The sequence below is a fragment of the Nematostella vectensis genome, chromosome 4, assembly GCF_932526225.1.
Source record: "Nematostella vectensis chromosome 4, jaNemVect1.1, whole genome shotgun sequence".
NCBI lineage: Eukaryota > Metazoa > Cnidaria > Anthozoa > Actiniaria > Edwardsiidae > Nematostella > Nematostella vectensis.
In genome coordinates, this window is record NC_064037.1 from 13,975,730 (window position 1) to 13,991,199 (window position 15,470).

Genomic DNA, 15,470 nt, shown 5'->3' on the forward strand with positions numbered 1-15,470 from the left:
AGCTGACCTATCTCCCCAGTCCCCCGCGGCCAGCGATCGCCATGTTCCAAAAGTGAAAATGGCGGATAAACTTCAGTGGTTGGTAAATCTGCCTGAGCACCCTCTATTCAAGGAATTATCGAGAAGCAGAGGCAAGAGAGCTGAGGCTAGTATATCCAGAAATGTTGTCGTGGAGAGAGATGGCGAGATCTTTGTCTGGTCGCCATCCAGGAGTCACGTGCTTACTGCAAACTTGAAGAATTTAAAGTTTGAAAATGAACGCGCCACGAAGTTTCAGGTAAAACAATGAGTGCGTAGTTTTTGCATTTGGAGCTTATGAGCATTAATAAAAAAATGATCTAACATGTACAGTATTGTACAAAATTGTTATCGCTTTTGAAAATCGGAATCGCTTTAATCACAAATTATTTTTCCCTGCCTAGACTTACTGTGATATATTTTTAATTTTTGCTTATTGTTATGGAGCTAAGTACTTGATTAGGTTTAGTGTTATAAGACGGTTGTCGGCCAATTCAACACATTTAATCTCTTAATTCTCTGACACAAACTCGATGCAAAACTCCATGAGACTGTTCAACAACAACGCGTGAGCCCGCGATACGATGGGCTCCTAAGGGGGGGAGGGTAGTAAACAAACTAATATTATAACAGGTTTAGCAGGAATGACAACTTGGACCAGGTCTGTACAGGACCCGAAATAATCCCAGGACCCGAAACGATCCCAGGACCCGAAATGATCCCCAAAAGTACCCCAACTGATCCCGGTACCCGAAACGATCCCCAAGAGTCCCCGAAATGAACCCCAAGGAATTGCAGTAATGGACAAACAAAAGGAATGTGGAAGGATTGGCTTTCAGTTTTAAAACCATATGAAACATTTAAGCGTCATTTTTGTCACTATCCAGAAATTTGAATTAACTAAAACCATAGTATTAAGATTTTTATATACGACTGCGCGGGAAATACAGCTTTCGACAGCTTGGTTGAGTCAACAATTGGGGTCAAATAAAAATTCCCGTGATGGTAATTTGAAGAACCAGGCGTGAATAAATAATTCATACATAACAAGCCATAAACGAATGTCTCCAAAGATTAGACATGCCTCTGCTTTCCCGTAGGAAAATGTTTGTTTGTGTTCGGTGAATGAAAGACCTATCATAAAGAGAGATAGAGAGAAATCATGCAGTGGTGTACGCACTACTACATAAGGAAATTCAAAACTCACATATTGCTTTCAACAAAAGCCACATCTCTTAATATTTTGCAACGGTAGTAAAAGGGTTGTTCGAGTGCATTACTCAGTGTGCTTTTGTAATTCCATCTTCTCGGCCAAACTGGCTGTCGGTAAATATTCGCTCGTGTGAACATGGATTTCGTGGTGAAAAACACGTTTGGTTGTCAAATGAATATAGATTTTTAGGGTGATGTTTACCGGAGACGAGATTTATAGTGTCAGAGTCATGTGTTGGAACTGCAAATGTTTCGAAGGTCAAAAGTTTGGTTGTTCTGAGCAAGGCTGTGCTTTGACTGTGCTATGTTTATGTTGTACTCCTTTCAGTAGCAATTAAAAGTTGTGTATTTGTTTTGGACTCTGTTTATGGGTTTACCGCCGGGGCAATGTAATAAATAGAAGTATTGTATTGGAATTTAAGTTTTTTAAGTCATGTTATTTAGAAATAGATTGGCTGTCAACCCTAAATTATGCTTTAAGAATTGGAAGTGCTTCTTCTGCTTTCCCTTTGTCCATTACCGCATTTCCGTGGGGTTGATTTCGGGGACTCCTCGGTATCGTTTCGGGTCCCGGGATCAGTTGGGGTACTTTTGGGGATCATTTCGGGTCCTGGGATCATTTCGGGTCCTGTACAGGTCCGTGCCTTTTGTATGCTCTCTTGTCTTAAAGTTCTGAAGCTTTATTCATTACACTTGTGGTGCAGAGCTTAGGGCTCAAATTTCTTTTTAATCTCTAGATTTTGCCGTCTTTGTGGATTTTGGTGGGGAAAAAAGCCTGCATACTCAAAATATGAGAAGGGAAATACAGAAAAAAAAGAGCTGGCTATCGCCGACAGCCGGCTGCTATTTTGAACCCTGGAGCTCTCCAATCTTGGTCATCTCCTCATGCCCACCAACAGGGGCTGATCATAGGGGGGGAGGGGCGGATCATAGGGGGGGAGGGGCGGATCATAGGGGGGGAGGGGGCGAGCGACTGAGCCCGGCCCAAAGGTCTAAAGTTGGGGACCACAAAGGTCTATGGACTCAACATTCTGTAGTTAGAATTGATAAATGAGACATTTCTATGACATTTTCAGACCCTTCTCTGCACTACAGCACCAGTGTTCAATGTCAGCAGTCTTCAGTTCAGCATCACTGGGAAATACCTGGCTTTGATTGGTGAAAGGGGGATTACTGTCCTAGAAGTCCCTCAGAGATGGGGGAGATTTGCTGAGTATGAAGGGGGATCTGACACAGTAAACTGCAGGTGAGTAAAGTAATAATATCTAAAAAAAGAAATTCCCTTGAACATGACACAACATAAAATTTACTGACTTGGTGATTGTGTTTTAAGCTTTAGACAGTACCTTTCTTGGATATGTTTCTAGAACTATTCTAGTGGATGAGCGATTTTTCTCCACCCACCACAAAGCCATGGTCCTTCAAGCAAGCTGGCATCCTGAAAGTCCAGTAGATGGACACCTTGTTGTACTTACATCAGACAATAGACTAAGGTATGGTACGACTGGCCATGACATTAGATGGGCACCTTGTTGCTGCACCTTTGCCTAATATTCTGTAAGAGTACAGGGCGCCACAGTAGGCTTTATTACTCAAGGAGGTGTGAGCTCAATCAAGGGTCATATTGAGGGGGGTTTTTGCATTATTGTGGGGATTGTGTATGAAAAGACGGAGATCCCATCTCTTGTAACTTTTATTAACCTCTTTTTGTGGCTATAAACGAACCACTGGGAATGTAAGCTTGTAGTACTGTACCATTTACCAAGGACAGTTCACACTACAGGGTTGAGTAATGTGTAAAAGGGTATTGAAATGCTAGCATATTAAATTCATGTTTGTTGTTGTATAGAATAATAAGATCTCTCTCTCTCTCTCTCTCTCTCTCTCTCTCTCTCTCTCTCTCTCTCTCTCTCTCTCTCTCTCTCTCTCTCTCTCTCTCTCTCTCTCTCTCTCTGCATTTCATGCAACTTGACTTTGTTCATGATACGTCAAAATCACATGACATCATCTGTGGATTGTTAGCCAAGGGAATAGCCAAGATACTTTTAGTCAAATATAGCAGACTTCAATATTGGATTTTTTTTTCTTGCAAATACATAATCAAGGAGTGGTTGATCAACATTATTTAATGTGCTCTACACTTTCTAAATATTCTTTGCTATTCGTCATCCACAGAATTTACAACATCCTTAAACCAGATACTCCAGAACAGATCATCAACCTAGCAGATCCCCTGTCTACTGAAGAGAACTACAATAGAAGCACAATGAGTTCAGCTTCAGCATTCGCAATAGCATTTGGTGAGACATCCGTAGCTTTTGACTTTGCTCCACCAGTGACTATCCCAGCCCAGAAGAGCCTTCTGGCAAGCAGGAGCGGCCAAGATGAAACCATCCATCCTGTGTTTGTCCTGCGAGAGAATGCTGATGTCTATTATTTGACCTTCCAGCTTGGGAAAAAAGGGTAGGTTTAGTGATCTGTACTAACTGTCAGAGACATGGGAAGGTGCAGTCCCCATACAGCATGACTTATCTGGCCATGGAACACAGTTTAAATCCAGGTTATTTAGTTTTTGTGTGAGGAGGAAACCCAAAAAAAACAGTGGGAGCAAAGGCAAGCATCAACTAACTCATGTGAGAACCAGAAACCAGCGGTGAGTGAGAGAAATAGGTACTGCTATGACACTCTGGCAACTGCACTTACCTGGCCTTTTTGTTACTGTATACAAAGTGATCTATGTAAATGTCGGGTATGTTTATGTATATTTATATACTATGAGAGTATGTTTTTCCTTTACATTCTAGAGTTCTATTAGACATGGCTGGTCACCTTACAATGCATATACGTGCATATACTATAAATACTGTTTATTTTGCTTTTACTGTTAGAGGTCTATATACGTGCATATACTATAAATACTGTATATTTTGCTTTTACTGTTAGAGGTCTATATACGTGCATATACTATAAATACTGTTTATTTTGCTTTTACTGTTAGAGGTCTATGTACGTGCATATAATATAAATACTGTATATTTTGCTTTTACTGTTAGAGGTCTATATACATGCATATACTATAAATACTGTATATTTTGCTTTTACTGTTAGAAGTCTATATATGTGCATATACTTAAATACTGTATATTTTGCTTTTACTGTTAGAGGTCTATATACATGCATATACTATAAATACTGTATATTTTGCTTTTACTGTTAGAGGTCTATATACGCACATATACTATAAATACTGTATATTTTGCTTTTATGGCTAGAGGTCTATTGGACATGGCTGGCCCCCTGACAATGCACCCTGCTGCCGATGATAATTATGGTCTTGATGCTTGCGCCCTGGTCTGTCTACACTCCATGCCACCTGTGGTTGCTATGGCGACTGCAAATGGTCGTGTGTATAACTGTATTGTACTGGAATCTAACGACGATGACTCAGCAGATGATGAGGTAACTATAGGGGACTATAACTATATAAACACCAATACTATATAAAACTATATCTCGGATTAATTGTTGGATTGTGTCAGCTAAAATCATCCCAGCATATTGATTGCTTATAAACTCAACCCCACCCAATGTACTTTAAAGATGGACCTGCGGTATAAAATACCCTTGTTGTGCGGGGGCGCGCAGGGGCTGCACCTGCGGTATAAAAGGCCATTCCCATGAGCAGCTCTACCACTTTTCTTTCCCATGTGTCATAAACACTGAAAATTTTCGAAGAAATAATAGAAACATAATAAATTGAATACCCTACACACCTCCTACAAACCATCCCCGATCTCACTGTGGTGAAAAAAGAAACATGCCTATAATATAAATAAATTTATTTTGAATTTTTGCGTGCGAAAAAAATGCTGGTGTCTTTGTAAGTTTTTGACAATGCCCCAGTCACCTTGACCTAAACAATGCGCACGATTTCTGCGCAGTTGAGAGTTTTAAACTCAAACTTTGCTGAACGAAGACTTGCTCTTACTTTCTAGCTTGTCTTTTTTGTTTTCTTCCCACTTATTTTGAGGCGAAAAACCAGCAAAGTGAATTCATCTTTTGACGAAGTACTCTGGTAAACAACAACAGCAGCCCTTGTGTCAAAATTGTAAAGAATAGATATTGCAGAGTTGGATTTTAGAGTCGTTCGTTGGGTTTTGCCATGAGTGAATTGAACACAAAACTTTTATGGAATCCATCAAAGTCCACTGAATCAAGAAACTGTAGGAAGAAACTGTTAAAATCCGAAATTTGATATGAACTTATCTTCGCATGGTGATGAAGAAAAGGGTTGCTGATAAGCTAAAATGCGGGAAAGCAAATGGCGCTTTATTGACTTCTCCAAGACCTGTGCAATTGATATTCAGCTTGAATGGGAAGGAAAAGAAGATTAAAAAGGCAAAGAGTAAGTCATACTTGATGATGAGTTGATTTATTGTCTTGTATGACATTTTGTTGCTCTATTTGTGGATCTAGTTGATTCAAAAGTTGTAAATAATTCACTAAAAAGCACGGCATATTCTTATCATACCTTTTTCATTATTTTCATGGAAAACCGCAGATGACATTACTTTATTTACCAGACTAACCGCGCACAGAAGTAATTGATATTTTTTTAGATAGATAAAATGGCTCTGTTTTACCAACTTCCAATTCATTTTACTGGCTATTTTTAGTATTTTTAAACATCCTTAGGTCATATTTTGATGTTATTTGGGACTGATGATTATTATCCTTTGATAATACAGAGTCTTTTTTTTTCATTTATTTTGAGATAGAGAACCGAAAATAATAGTTGCGTTAATGTTAGAGGCTACGCACAGCTTGGAGGTCTACTGACAACTAAGGCCATTTTGCCTACGGGCACGCGCTTTTTATAACGCAGGTCCTTCTTTAAGACTGATGACTTGAGCATTTTTTATACAAAGACTATTTATGTTTTATGCACATTTGTTTGTTAATTTCATTGCCAAAGGAAAACATCATTCATTGGTCTGTTCTCAAACTCACTTATTGATGTTGTTATCCTGTTAACAGGATCGGTGGAGTGACAAGGGTGCGACTACTACAACCTCCTCCGAGCTCACCCTTTATGTGCATGAGTGTATCGAATTACAGCGTTCTGTGGCAGGGAGGTCTGATGATGGGGTCTCTTCTGTCAGTGGTGAAAACGATTCCACAGAATGTGTGAACTCATGCCCTGTGAAACTGTACAAAGGTGTGTTATGATTCCTTCATGTTGTCAAAAAGTGATTATTGAATACTGTATGAAATACTACAATAACTGTACCATACACCTATTTCAAGTAAGGTTGCACTCTGAATGCTTTATGGTTATAAAGTAAATAATTAAGACAGGTTTTATAGCACGATATGAAAACCGATATGAACACTGGAAATATGTATGGAATGTTTGTTCCTACAAATCACTCTCGAGATATTCAAAATGTCAACTAGAAACATGTCTGAACAAGTCTCAGTGTCTGAATTCTTCTGTCTGATTCGTAAGAAGACAATAAACATTCCACACATATTTTAGGTGTTCACGGTTTTACTGGTTGCGCTGTAACGGAATATCAAGCAGCCTTCAAAGCCTGTTGCTTTGGCTTTGGTGTCTTTTTAGAAGCATAGATGTCATTAGTCGTTTGTTGTGTTTCCATTCAAAAATTGTTATTGGAATCTGTTAACAGCCGTGCAAACAATATTGACTTAATTCCAACATAATATCCAAAGCTACAGTATATCCTAAAGCTGTATTTAGACTACTGTATGAAAAACATTTTGGTACACAATTTTTGGAAGTTGACTGCTCCAAGTTCAAATGAATTTTCTATTAAAAATATGAACAAACCCAGCTTTGTGAGGTTTTAGTTTTCTTGTGTATTTGCCTTTAAGGATGTCGAGCTCGCATAAATTGTTTTCCAATTGATTTTCCCGCCTGAAAGTGAATTTCCTGGATGATCGCTTGCACGCCTAACAACCGAATTGCCAAGTAACGAGAAATGTCCCAACACCCTTAAACATTTGCAATGGCTCTTAGAGACCAGGATTCTAACTTGTATGTATGCAACCTTATTTGAAGTACTGTAGGTGTATCCAGTAGCTATGGCTATCAAAACTGTGAGTGGAAATACAGGTTCTCTGTACAAAACCAGCATATTAAAGCTGCATTATCACCAGTTTACTTCTGAAGGTCCATAGGAAACCTATTCCTTAAAAGACAATAGAATCTATTAGAATCTGTGCTATTTAACAGGCCATCTGCTCTAAATTATCAATCACATCTTCAAAGAAACCTCCAATAGACATACTGCTTTCACAATTTTGTAAAAAAAAATTCTTGTTTTCCGTTACAAATCATTGGAGATTGTTACATAATCGACCGGTAAACTGGTGACTATGCAGCTTTAGCTAGCTACTGTATTGTCCAAATGAACTAAAGACTTCTACCTGCCCCTCCCCTTAAAGACATTCCATTATGTTATTGTGTACTAAAGTGACTTTTTAAATACAGATCCAGGGTCATTGTCTCAGTATCACTGCTCCCATCTCTCTGGTGTTCACACTGTTACACTGTCATGGCTAAGCAAATTACAAAAATACGTCAACGAAGGTGAGTACATGGACGGATTCAGAGGGTGGATGAGTTGGCTATCTTTTTTATGATCATTCTTTTTTCCTTTTTTTATGTTCATTTTTCTTTTTCTTTTTAAAGAGTTGGGATCTGCCAATGGAGTTATTTGTTCTTTTAATTTTTTTTAACTCTATGAAATCCAAGTTGTCAGAAGCTGATTTGTTTTACACTGTATGTGGGTAGAGTATAACTATTTGCCCTTAAAAAGATGACAGGCACTTGACAAATCTCGTCTCAACAAATCTTTTTACTAGTAGTATTTGAAATACAAGCTCGTGGTGGTCTTAAACCTTTTGCATCTTGCAGGCACTGCTGGAAACACTGTCTTTGACATTGAGGATGAGGCTGTTGTCAGTTACATGGTTTGCACTACCCCTGCTGTTGACAGGTATATTTTGTGGTGTGGTCAGTTATCAGCTTGTAGCTGATAAAGCCTACAATAGACTAGGAAATTTTGTACACTCGTACGAGTGAATCTTAATCGCTTGCTGAAAATCGCTAGGTCTGTCTGTGTGGTTTGTTGATGGTCAATTCGCCAATTTCTAGTTGTCTGATTCTTCCAAAACCGGCAAACATATTCCCTGCTGATTCAATTCACTCACACAAGCATACAAAATCACCTCGTGTGTCGTAGGCTTAAAGGGTGTTTACCGTCAGGTATATTTTGGAGTGATCAATTCTCGGTGCACCTTTGCTTTAAAAAGGTGATAACCGATAATTATTTGGTGTATTTTAGGATGGTCAATTATCAGTACACATCTGCTTAGGATAAAGGTGATAACGATATAATACAAGAAAGGACCCATCTCTCTATGTTGAACAACACAGAGCTTGCTGCCATTAAAATGATCCTTCTTAATTCTAACCCAATGCAAAAGTTTGATTAAAGGCTGTGTTGTTTATTATTTCAGTGCCCCGTTGCCTGTGAATGGTCTGTGCACCATTAGTGACCCCCTCTTAGGCCACGCACTCATATGTATCACTGCAGATATGGAGTGTGCTGCAAGATCTGTATCGTAAGTATGAACAATAGGGAATCATTGATGGAATAATTATCACATAGATATGGAGTGTGCTGTAAGATCTGAATCGTAAGTATGAACAATAGGAAATCATTGATGTAATCATCACATAGATATGGATTCTGCTGTAAGATCTGTGATGGAGTAATTATCACATAGATATGGATTGTGCTGTAAGATCTGAATCGTAAGTATGAACAGTAGGGAATCATTGATGTAGTAATCATCACATAGATATGGAGTGTGCTGCAAGATCTGTTTCCTAAGTATGAACAATAGGAAATCATTGATGTAGTAATTATCACATAGATATGGAGTGTGCTGCAAGATCTGTATCGTAAGTATGGACAATAGGAAATCATTGATGTAGTAATCATCACATAGATATGGAGTGTGCTGCAAGATCTGTATCGTAAGTATGAACAATAGGAAATCATAGATGTAGTAATCATCACATAGATATGGAGTGTGCTGCAAGATCTGTATCATAAGTATGAACAATAGGAAATCATTGATGTAGTAATTATCACATAGATATGGAGTGTGCTGCAAGATCTGTATCGTAAGTATGAACAATAGGAAATCATTGATGTAATAATCATCACATAGATATGGAGTGTGCTGCAAGATCTGTATCGTAAGTATGAACAGTAGGAAATCATTGATGTAGTAATTATCACATAGATATGGATTGTGCTGCAAGATCTGTATCGTAAGTATGAACAATAGGAAATCGTTGATGTAGTAATCATCACATAGATATGGAGTGTGCTGCAAGATCTGTATCGTAAGTATGAACAATAGGAAATCATTGATGTAGTAATTATCACATAGATATGGAGTGTGCTGCAAGATCTGTATCGTAAGTATGAACAATAGGAAATCATTGATGTAGTAATCATCACATATATGGATTGTGCTGCAAGATCTGTATCGTAAGTATGAACAATAGGAAATCATTGATGTAGTAATCATCACATAGATATGGATTGTGCTGTAAGATCTGTATCATAAGTATGAACAATAGGAAATCATTGATGGAGTAATCATCACATAGATATGGAGTGTGCTGCAAGATCTGTATCTTAAGTATGAACAGTAGGAAATCATTGACGGAGTAATTATCACATAGATATGGAGTGTGCTGCAAGATCTGTATCGTAAGTATGAACAGTAGGAAATCATTGACGGAGTAATTTTCACATAGATATGGAGTGTGCTGCAAGATCTGTATCGTAAGTATGAACAATAGGAAATCATTGATGGAGTAATTGTCACATAGATATGGAGTGTGCTGCAAGATCTGTATCGTAAGTATGAACAATAGGAAATCATTGATGGAGCAATTATCACTGCAGATTATTGAGCGTTCTCTAAGATCAGTATCCTAAATGTAAACACTAGGGGAGGGGTAGGTAGAAGTCACTCATATTTATCACTGCAGATATGGAGTGTGCTGCAAGATCTGTATCGTAAGTATGAACAATAGGAAATCATTGATGTAATAATCATCACATAGATATGGAGTGTGCTGCAAGATCTGTATCGTAAGTATGAACAGTAGGAAATCATTGACGGAGTAATTATCACATAGATATGGATTGTGCTGTAACATCTGTATCATAAGTAGGAACAATAGGAAATCATTGATGTAGTAATTATCACATAGATATGGATTGTGCTGCAAGATCTGTATCGTAAGTATGAACAATAGGAAATCATTGATGTAGTAATCATCACATAGATATGGATTGTGCTGTAAGATCTGTGATGGAGTAATTATCACATAGATATGGATTGTGCTGTAAGATCTGTATCGTAAGTATGAACAGTAGGAAATCATTGATGTAATCATCACATAGATATGGAGTGTGCTGCAAGATCTGTATCGTAAGTATGAACAATAGGAAATCATTGATGTAGTAATCATCACATAGATATGGATTGTGCTGTAAGATCTGTGATGGAGTAATTATCACATAGATATGGATTGTGCTGTAAGATCTGTATCATAAGTATGAACAATAGGAAATCATTGATGGAATAATTATCATGTAGATACAGTATGGATTGGGCTGTAAGATCTGTATTGCGAATAGGAACAATAGGAAAACATTGATGGAATAATCATCACTTAGATATGGAGTGTGCTGTAAGATCTGTAGTGAATATAGGAACAATAGGAAAACATTGATGGAGTAATTATCACTGCTGATTAATGAGCGTTCTCTAAGATCAGTATCCTAAATGTGAACACTAGGGATCTATTGATGGAAGAACCACTTGGTTGTGGAGTTACAGCAGCACAGTGGGCTTTGCTTTGTCCAAAATATTGCCAATTGAAAAATACTGGTTGCTTGGGATTTTATTTACAGGTATATAAGATTTATGTATAAAATATAGGATTTTAAGGCCTCCTATACAAAAATTGGTTGGAATAAGATTGTTATGCCTTTTGCTCTTGTATTTCAGTATCCCAAATATAATACCATCCAGAGCAGGTAACGAAGCGAGTGAAGAAGATGATGATGATAATGATGAATTGGATGGGTAAGAATTTAAAGGATTCTGTTGTTATTGTACAAAAACCCTGTTTATGTTTATATTCACAGTATATGTGAAAATTTCACATTTATGATTATTATTGTTGTTGTTGTTGTTGTTATAAATGTTTGTTGTTGATGTTGTTGCTATTATTTTTATCGGAATCGTTATAAGGTTTGTTGTTCTTTGTGTTAGGAGGAAACTCTCCCCTATGCGGCACCTCTACACCGGCTCATTTTTTGCCCACATTCAGCGTATCTTGGAGAGACAATCTTCTGCACCATTACTCAGGTACAAAAACATCTAACGTGGCAACAGTCCAAACCGTTTGTTGTTCGGAATTTATATCACTTTCTATCAATGATATCGTGAAATAAGGGTTCCAGTTCATAAAATCTATAGCTTTAAAAAGCTGTTTCAAATAAGAAATTTTTCTTCCCAATCAGATTGATAAGGTTCTTATAAAAAGGGTGCTTAAAATTACAAATTTCGGCCTGTAATGTAGGTTCTTATACGTGGCTGTACATCCATCTTTAGTGAGTTGTTCCTTTCTGTTGCCTGCGTTGCATCATGGTAGCAATGAGAAAATTTCAAATAACATTCAACCGGCGAATCTTGAAGACTGAATCAGTTCCATTTTATGTATAATTTTCATAATTTAAACTAGAGAACATGTTCTATGTTGTCAAACACAGAGCGGACAAGTCCTCAGCGCCTTTATCACAAAAAGACTTCTTAGAGATTCTGACAGAAGCCCAACAAAACCTGAGAGAGGAATACATACAAAAACAGACTCGAGCTCGAGAAGAAATAGTGAAACGGTAAGAAAAGTATCCACAGAAGAAATAGGCAAAGGATAAGGAAATTACAGTATCCACAGAACAAATAGGCAAACGATGAGGAAATTATCCACAGAAGAAATGTGCAAATAGTGAGGAAATTATCCACAGAAGAAATAGGCAAACGGTAAGGAAATTATCCACAGAAGAAATAGGCAAACGGTGGGGAAATTATCCACAGAAGAAATAAGCAAATAGTGAGGTAATTATCCACAAAAGAAATAGGCAAACGGTAAGGAAATTATCCACAAAAGAAATAGGCAAACGGTAAGGAAATTATCCACAGAAGAAATAGGCAAACGGTGAGGAAATTATCCACAAAAGTGTTGTTTGCATGTAAAATACTACGGTATGTTTGCTAGAAAATTTAAAATGACCATCCACAAATTATCTATATTGTTATTATCTATATTGATACTTTATTGACGATATTTGCTTGATGATATCTCTGTTACTCGCTTGAATTAGCCGATGGAAATGGATGCTTTGTGTGACTCGCTATTGTGCAGGAGCGTAAAATGGGGATATGATTGGCTGGTTTTCACTAGGACCCATGTGCCTTTCCTTAGCTACCTGCCTGACAAGTTTATTTTTAGTGTCTCCATCCTTGAGGACCAGCGAGTCAAGCAACTGCAGGATCTGGGGTCACTGCGTGAGAAAGGGAACCACATGAGGGAAACCACCGAAGCTCTAGCTGAACGACTCTATGAAGTATCCACCAAGGAAGAGGAACTGCAGCAAAGGTCAGGAAATCCTGTCTGTTACGACGTGATCCTAACGTGTCTTTACCGTTGAATGATCCAACCGTGTCCGTGTTGTCAAATAGGATTGACTGTGCTCGTGTCGTTGCATGATAGGATTGATTGTGCTCGTGTCGTTGTGTGATAGGATTGACCGTGTTTATGACGTTGCGTGATATGATTGACCGTGTTAGTGTCGTTGCGTGATATGATTGACCGTGTTTATGTCGTTGCGTGATAGGATTGACTGCGCTCGTGTCGTTGCGTGATAGGATTGACTGTGCTCGTGTCGTTGCGTGATAGGATTGACTGTGCTCGTGTCGTTGCGTGATAGGATTGACCGCGCTCGTGTCGTTGCGTGATAGGATTGACTGTGCTCGTGTCGTTGCGTGATAGGATTGACCGTGTCGTTGCGCGATAGGATTGACTGCGCTCGTGTCGTTGCGCGATAGGATTGACTGCGCTCGTGTCGTTGCGTGATAGGATTGACTGTGCTCGTGTCTTGCGTGATAGGATTGACTGTGCTCGTGTCGTTGCGTGATAGGATTGACCGCGCTCGTGTCGTTGCGTGATAGGATTGACTGTGCTCGTGTCGTTGCGTGATAGGATTGACCGTGTCGTTGCGCGATAGGATTGACTGTGCTCGTGTCGTTGCGTGATAGGATTGACTGTGCTCGTGTCGTTGCGTGATAGGATTGACCGTGTCCGTGAGCTTGTTCAGACGTACATCCCGGTGCTGTCAGACGCCGAGAAGGAGATGAAGGATGAACTCGAGTCGTACAAAATACAGATGGTCTTCCTTCAAGACACTCTCAACAAGGTAACCTGTCCGACCCTCTACCCACTCATCTCAGTCAGTCTCTGTCTCTGTCTGTCAATCGGTATATCCGTCCGTTTATCTGTCCGTCAGTCCGTTTGTTCATTCATCCATCTTAGGGTCCCGTCTTGGCTTTGAAATTTTTCACTCTTCACTTTCATCATTCCCATACACAACATATTGTGCAACATATTTGCATTGTATTGTGAATTATAAGACTATGCTTCCGACTTTCGATAAACATATTAGTCTAATTCTGCTGTTATCACTTGTCAGATCAAAGCCAAGCGCGAGTACCAAGCCAGGCGTCGACTCAGTAGCCGCTCCAATTCCTCCCCTCGCTCGCCCGTCATAAACACTTCACAACAGAGGAACATCAGGAGCATCTTACAGAATGAGTAAGTAGTACTTCCACACTAACGATAGGGGATCGGGGAAGGGGGGGTTCGAGATAAGTCGTAGGGGAGGGGTCATTTGGACCTGCAGAATGAGTAAGTCGTACTTCCACACTGATAATAGGGGATGGGAAGGGGAGTTCAGCATAAGTTGTAGGGGAGGGGTCATTTGGACCTGCAGAATGAGTAAGTCCTACTTCCTCACTGATGGTAGCGGATGGGAGGGGAGTTCGGCATAAGTTGTAGTGGAGGGGGTATTTGGACCTGCAGAATAAGTAAGTCATACTTCCTTACTGACAATAGGGATAGGGGGGTCCGACATAAGAGGTAAGAGAGGGGACCGAGTAGAGGATCGGTACTGTTTTGTAGCCGACTCACCTCGATCTCTCGCCATAAGCAGCAAACAGTAGAGTAACCTTGGTGATTATTCCTGTTTATTTGGAGCGTGAAGGCAGTACACTTCAACTTCTCGCACTATTCGCCAACCTAGTTAATAATGATAGGCTCATGGTTTTATGAAGTCATCCGTTTAATCATGCTTCCAGTGGGTTTTTTTTTTTTGTTATAGGAGCGAGGAGATCGTGGCACTTGTCAACCAAGTCAAAGGCCTACAGCTTATGGTAGATAACTGCTAACGGTTACACGAGATAATTTGTAAAAAAAAATCCAAGGTCGTTTCTCATTGAGGCACGATAGATGCCCACCTATTTCAAGTTGCACTGTGATTTGCTTAGAGGGAAATGCAGCCGTTCTTATCTAGTAAAAAGGCGTAAAATCTACGCTTATCCACAGCTACGAGCCTGCTACCAAACGGATTCTGGAGTGAAACCGTATTTAAAATAGTTGTGTAGAGTCAACAATTTTGTACAGATCAGATTAATTAATAAAGCATACAAACCAGCTATCAAGTCTGCTTTCTCATCTGTGAAGCCTTTTAGATTTTTAACATAGAGTTTATATTTATTTTAGTAGTCTATCATGACTGGGATAATTTAATTTTAAACTTTGTTTAACTTTTGTTTTCGCAAATAAATTTGGCCTTCTTTTTTTTTTTTTGTTTCTCATTGGTCTACAAATCCTACTTTGTCACAGGCACGTACCGGTATAATTTGACGATCCTTCAATAAGAAATTACGCACCCCCTGCCGGAAGGGCCCTCCCCCACCCCCCCCCCCCCCCCACCCCCCCCTTCTCCTACTTTTTTTTCTAAAATTACCTCCCTAGATACGCGCCTGTTGTTACACAATAG

At 39.1% G+C, this 15,470-nt stretch overlaps 1 protein-coding gene across 2 annotated transcripts; it reads left to right on the forward strand.

The window, feature by feature from the left end:
* Positions 1 to 12: 12 nt before the first annotated feature.
* On the forward strand, positions 13 to 15,125 carry LOC5510921 (nucleoporin 88). 2 transcript variants are annotated; one of them, XM_032380133.2, is made up of 16 exons: positions 14 to 277; positions 2,307 to 2,476; positions 2,598 to 2,723; positions 3,406 to 3,693; positions 4,503 to 4,689; positions 6,268 to 6,448; positions 7,745 to 7,843; positions 8,171 to 8,252; positions 8,776 to 8,880; positions 11,359 to 11,436; positions 11,626 to 11,721; positions 12,126 to 12,251; positions 12,866 to 13,012; positions 13,703 to 13,829; positions 14,103 to 14,224; positions 14,790 to 15,125. In XM_032380133.2, exons 1-16 carry the CDS (start codon positions 59 to 61, stop codon positions 14,854 to 14,856), a joined length of 2,220 nt encoding a protein of 739 aa, XP_032236024.2. In that variant the 5' UTR covers positions 14 to 58; the 3' UTR covers positions 14,857 to 15,125. The 2 variants fall into 2 exon arrangements, with proteins under 2 accessions (XP_032236025.2, XP_032236024.2); XM_032380134.2 differs by lacking the exons at positions 14,103 to 14,224; positions 14,790 to 15,125 and having other exon boundaries at positions 13 to 277; positions 13,158 to 13,757.
* The last annotated feature ends 345 nt before the right edge of the window (positions 15,126 to 15,470 follow it).

Coding starts and splice junctions, on each gene's coding strand:
- LOC5510921 (XM_032380133.2), top strand. CDS start 59: ATGGCGGATAAACTTCAGTGGTTGGTAAATCTGCCTGAGCACCCTCTA. Junction 2,724..3,405: donor ACATCAGACAATAGACTAAG/GTATGGTACGAC, acceptor CGTCATCCACAG/AATTTACAACATCCTTAAAC. Junction 11,722..12,125: donor TCTTCTGCACCATTACTCAG/GTACAAAAACAT, acceptor TGTCAAACACAG/AGCGGACAAGTCCTCAGCGC.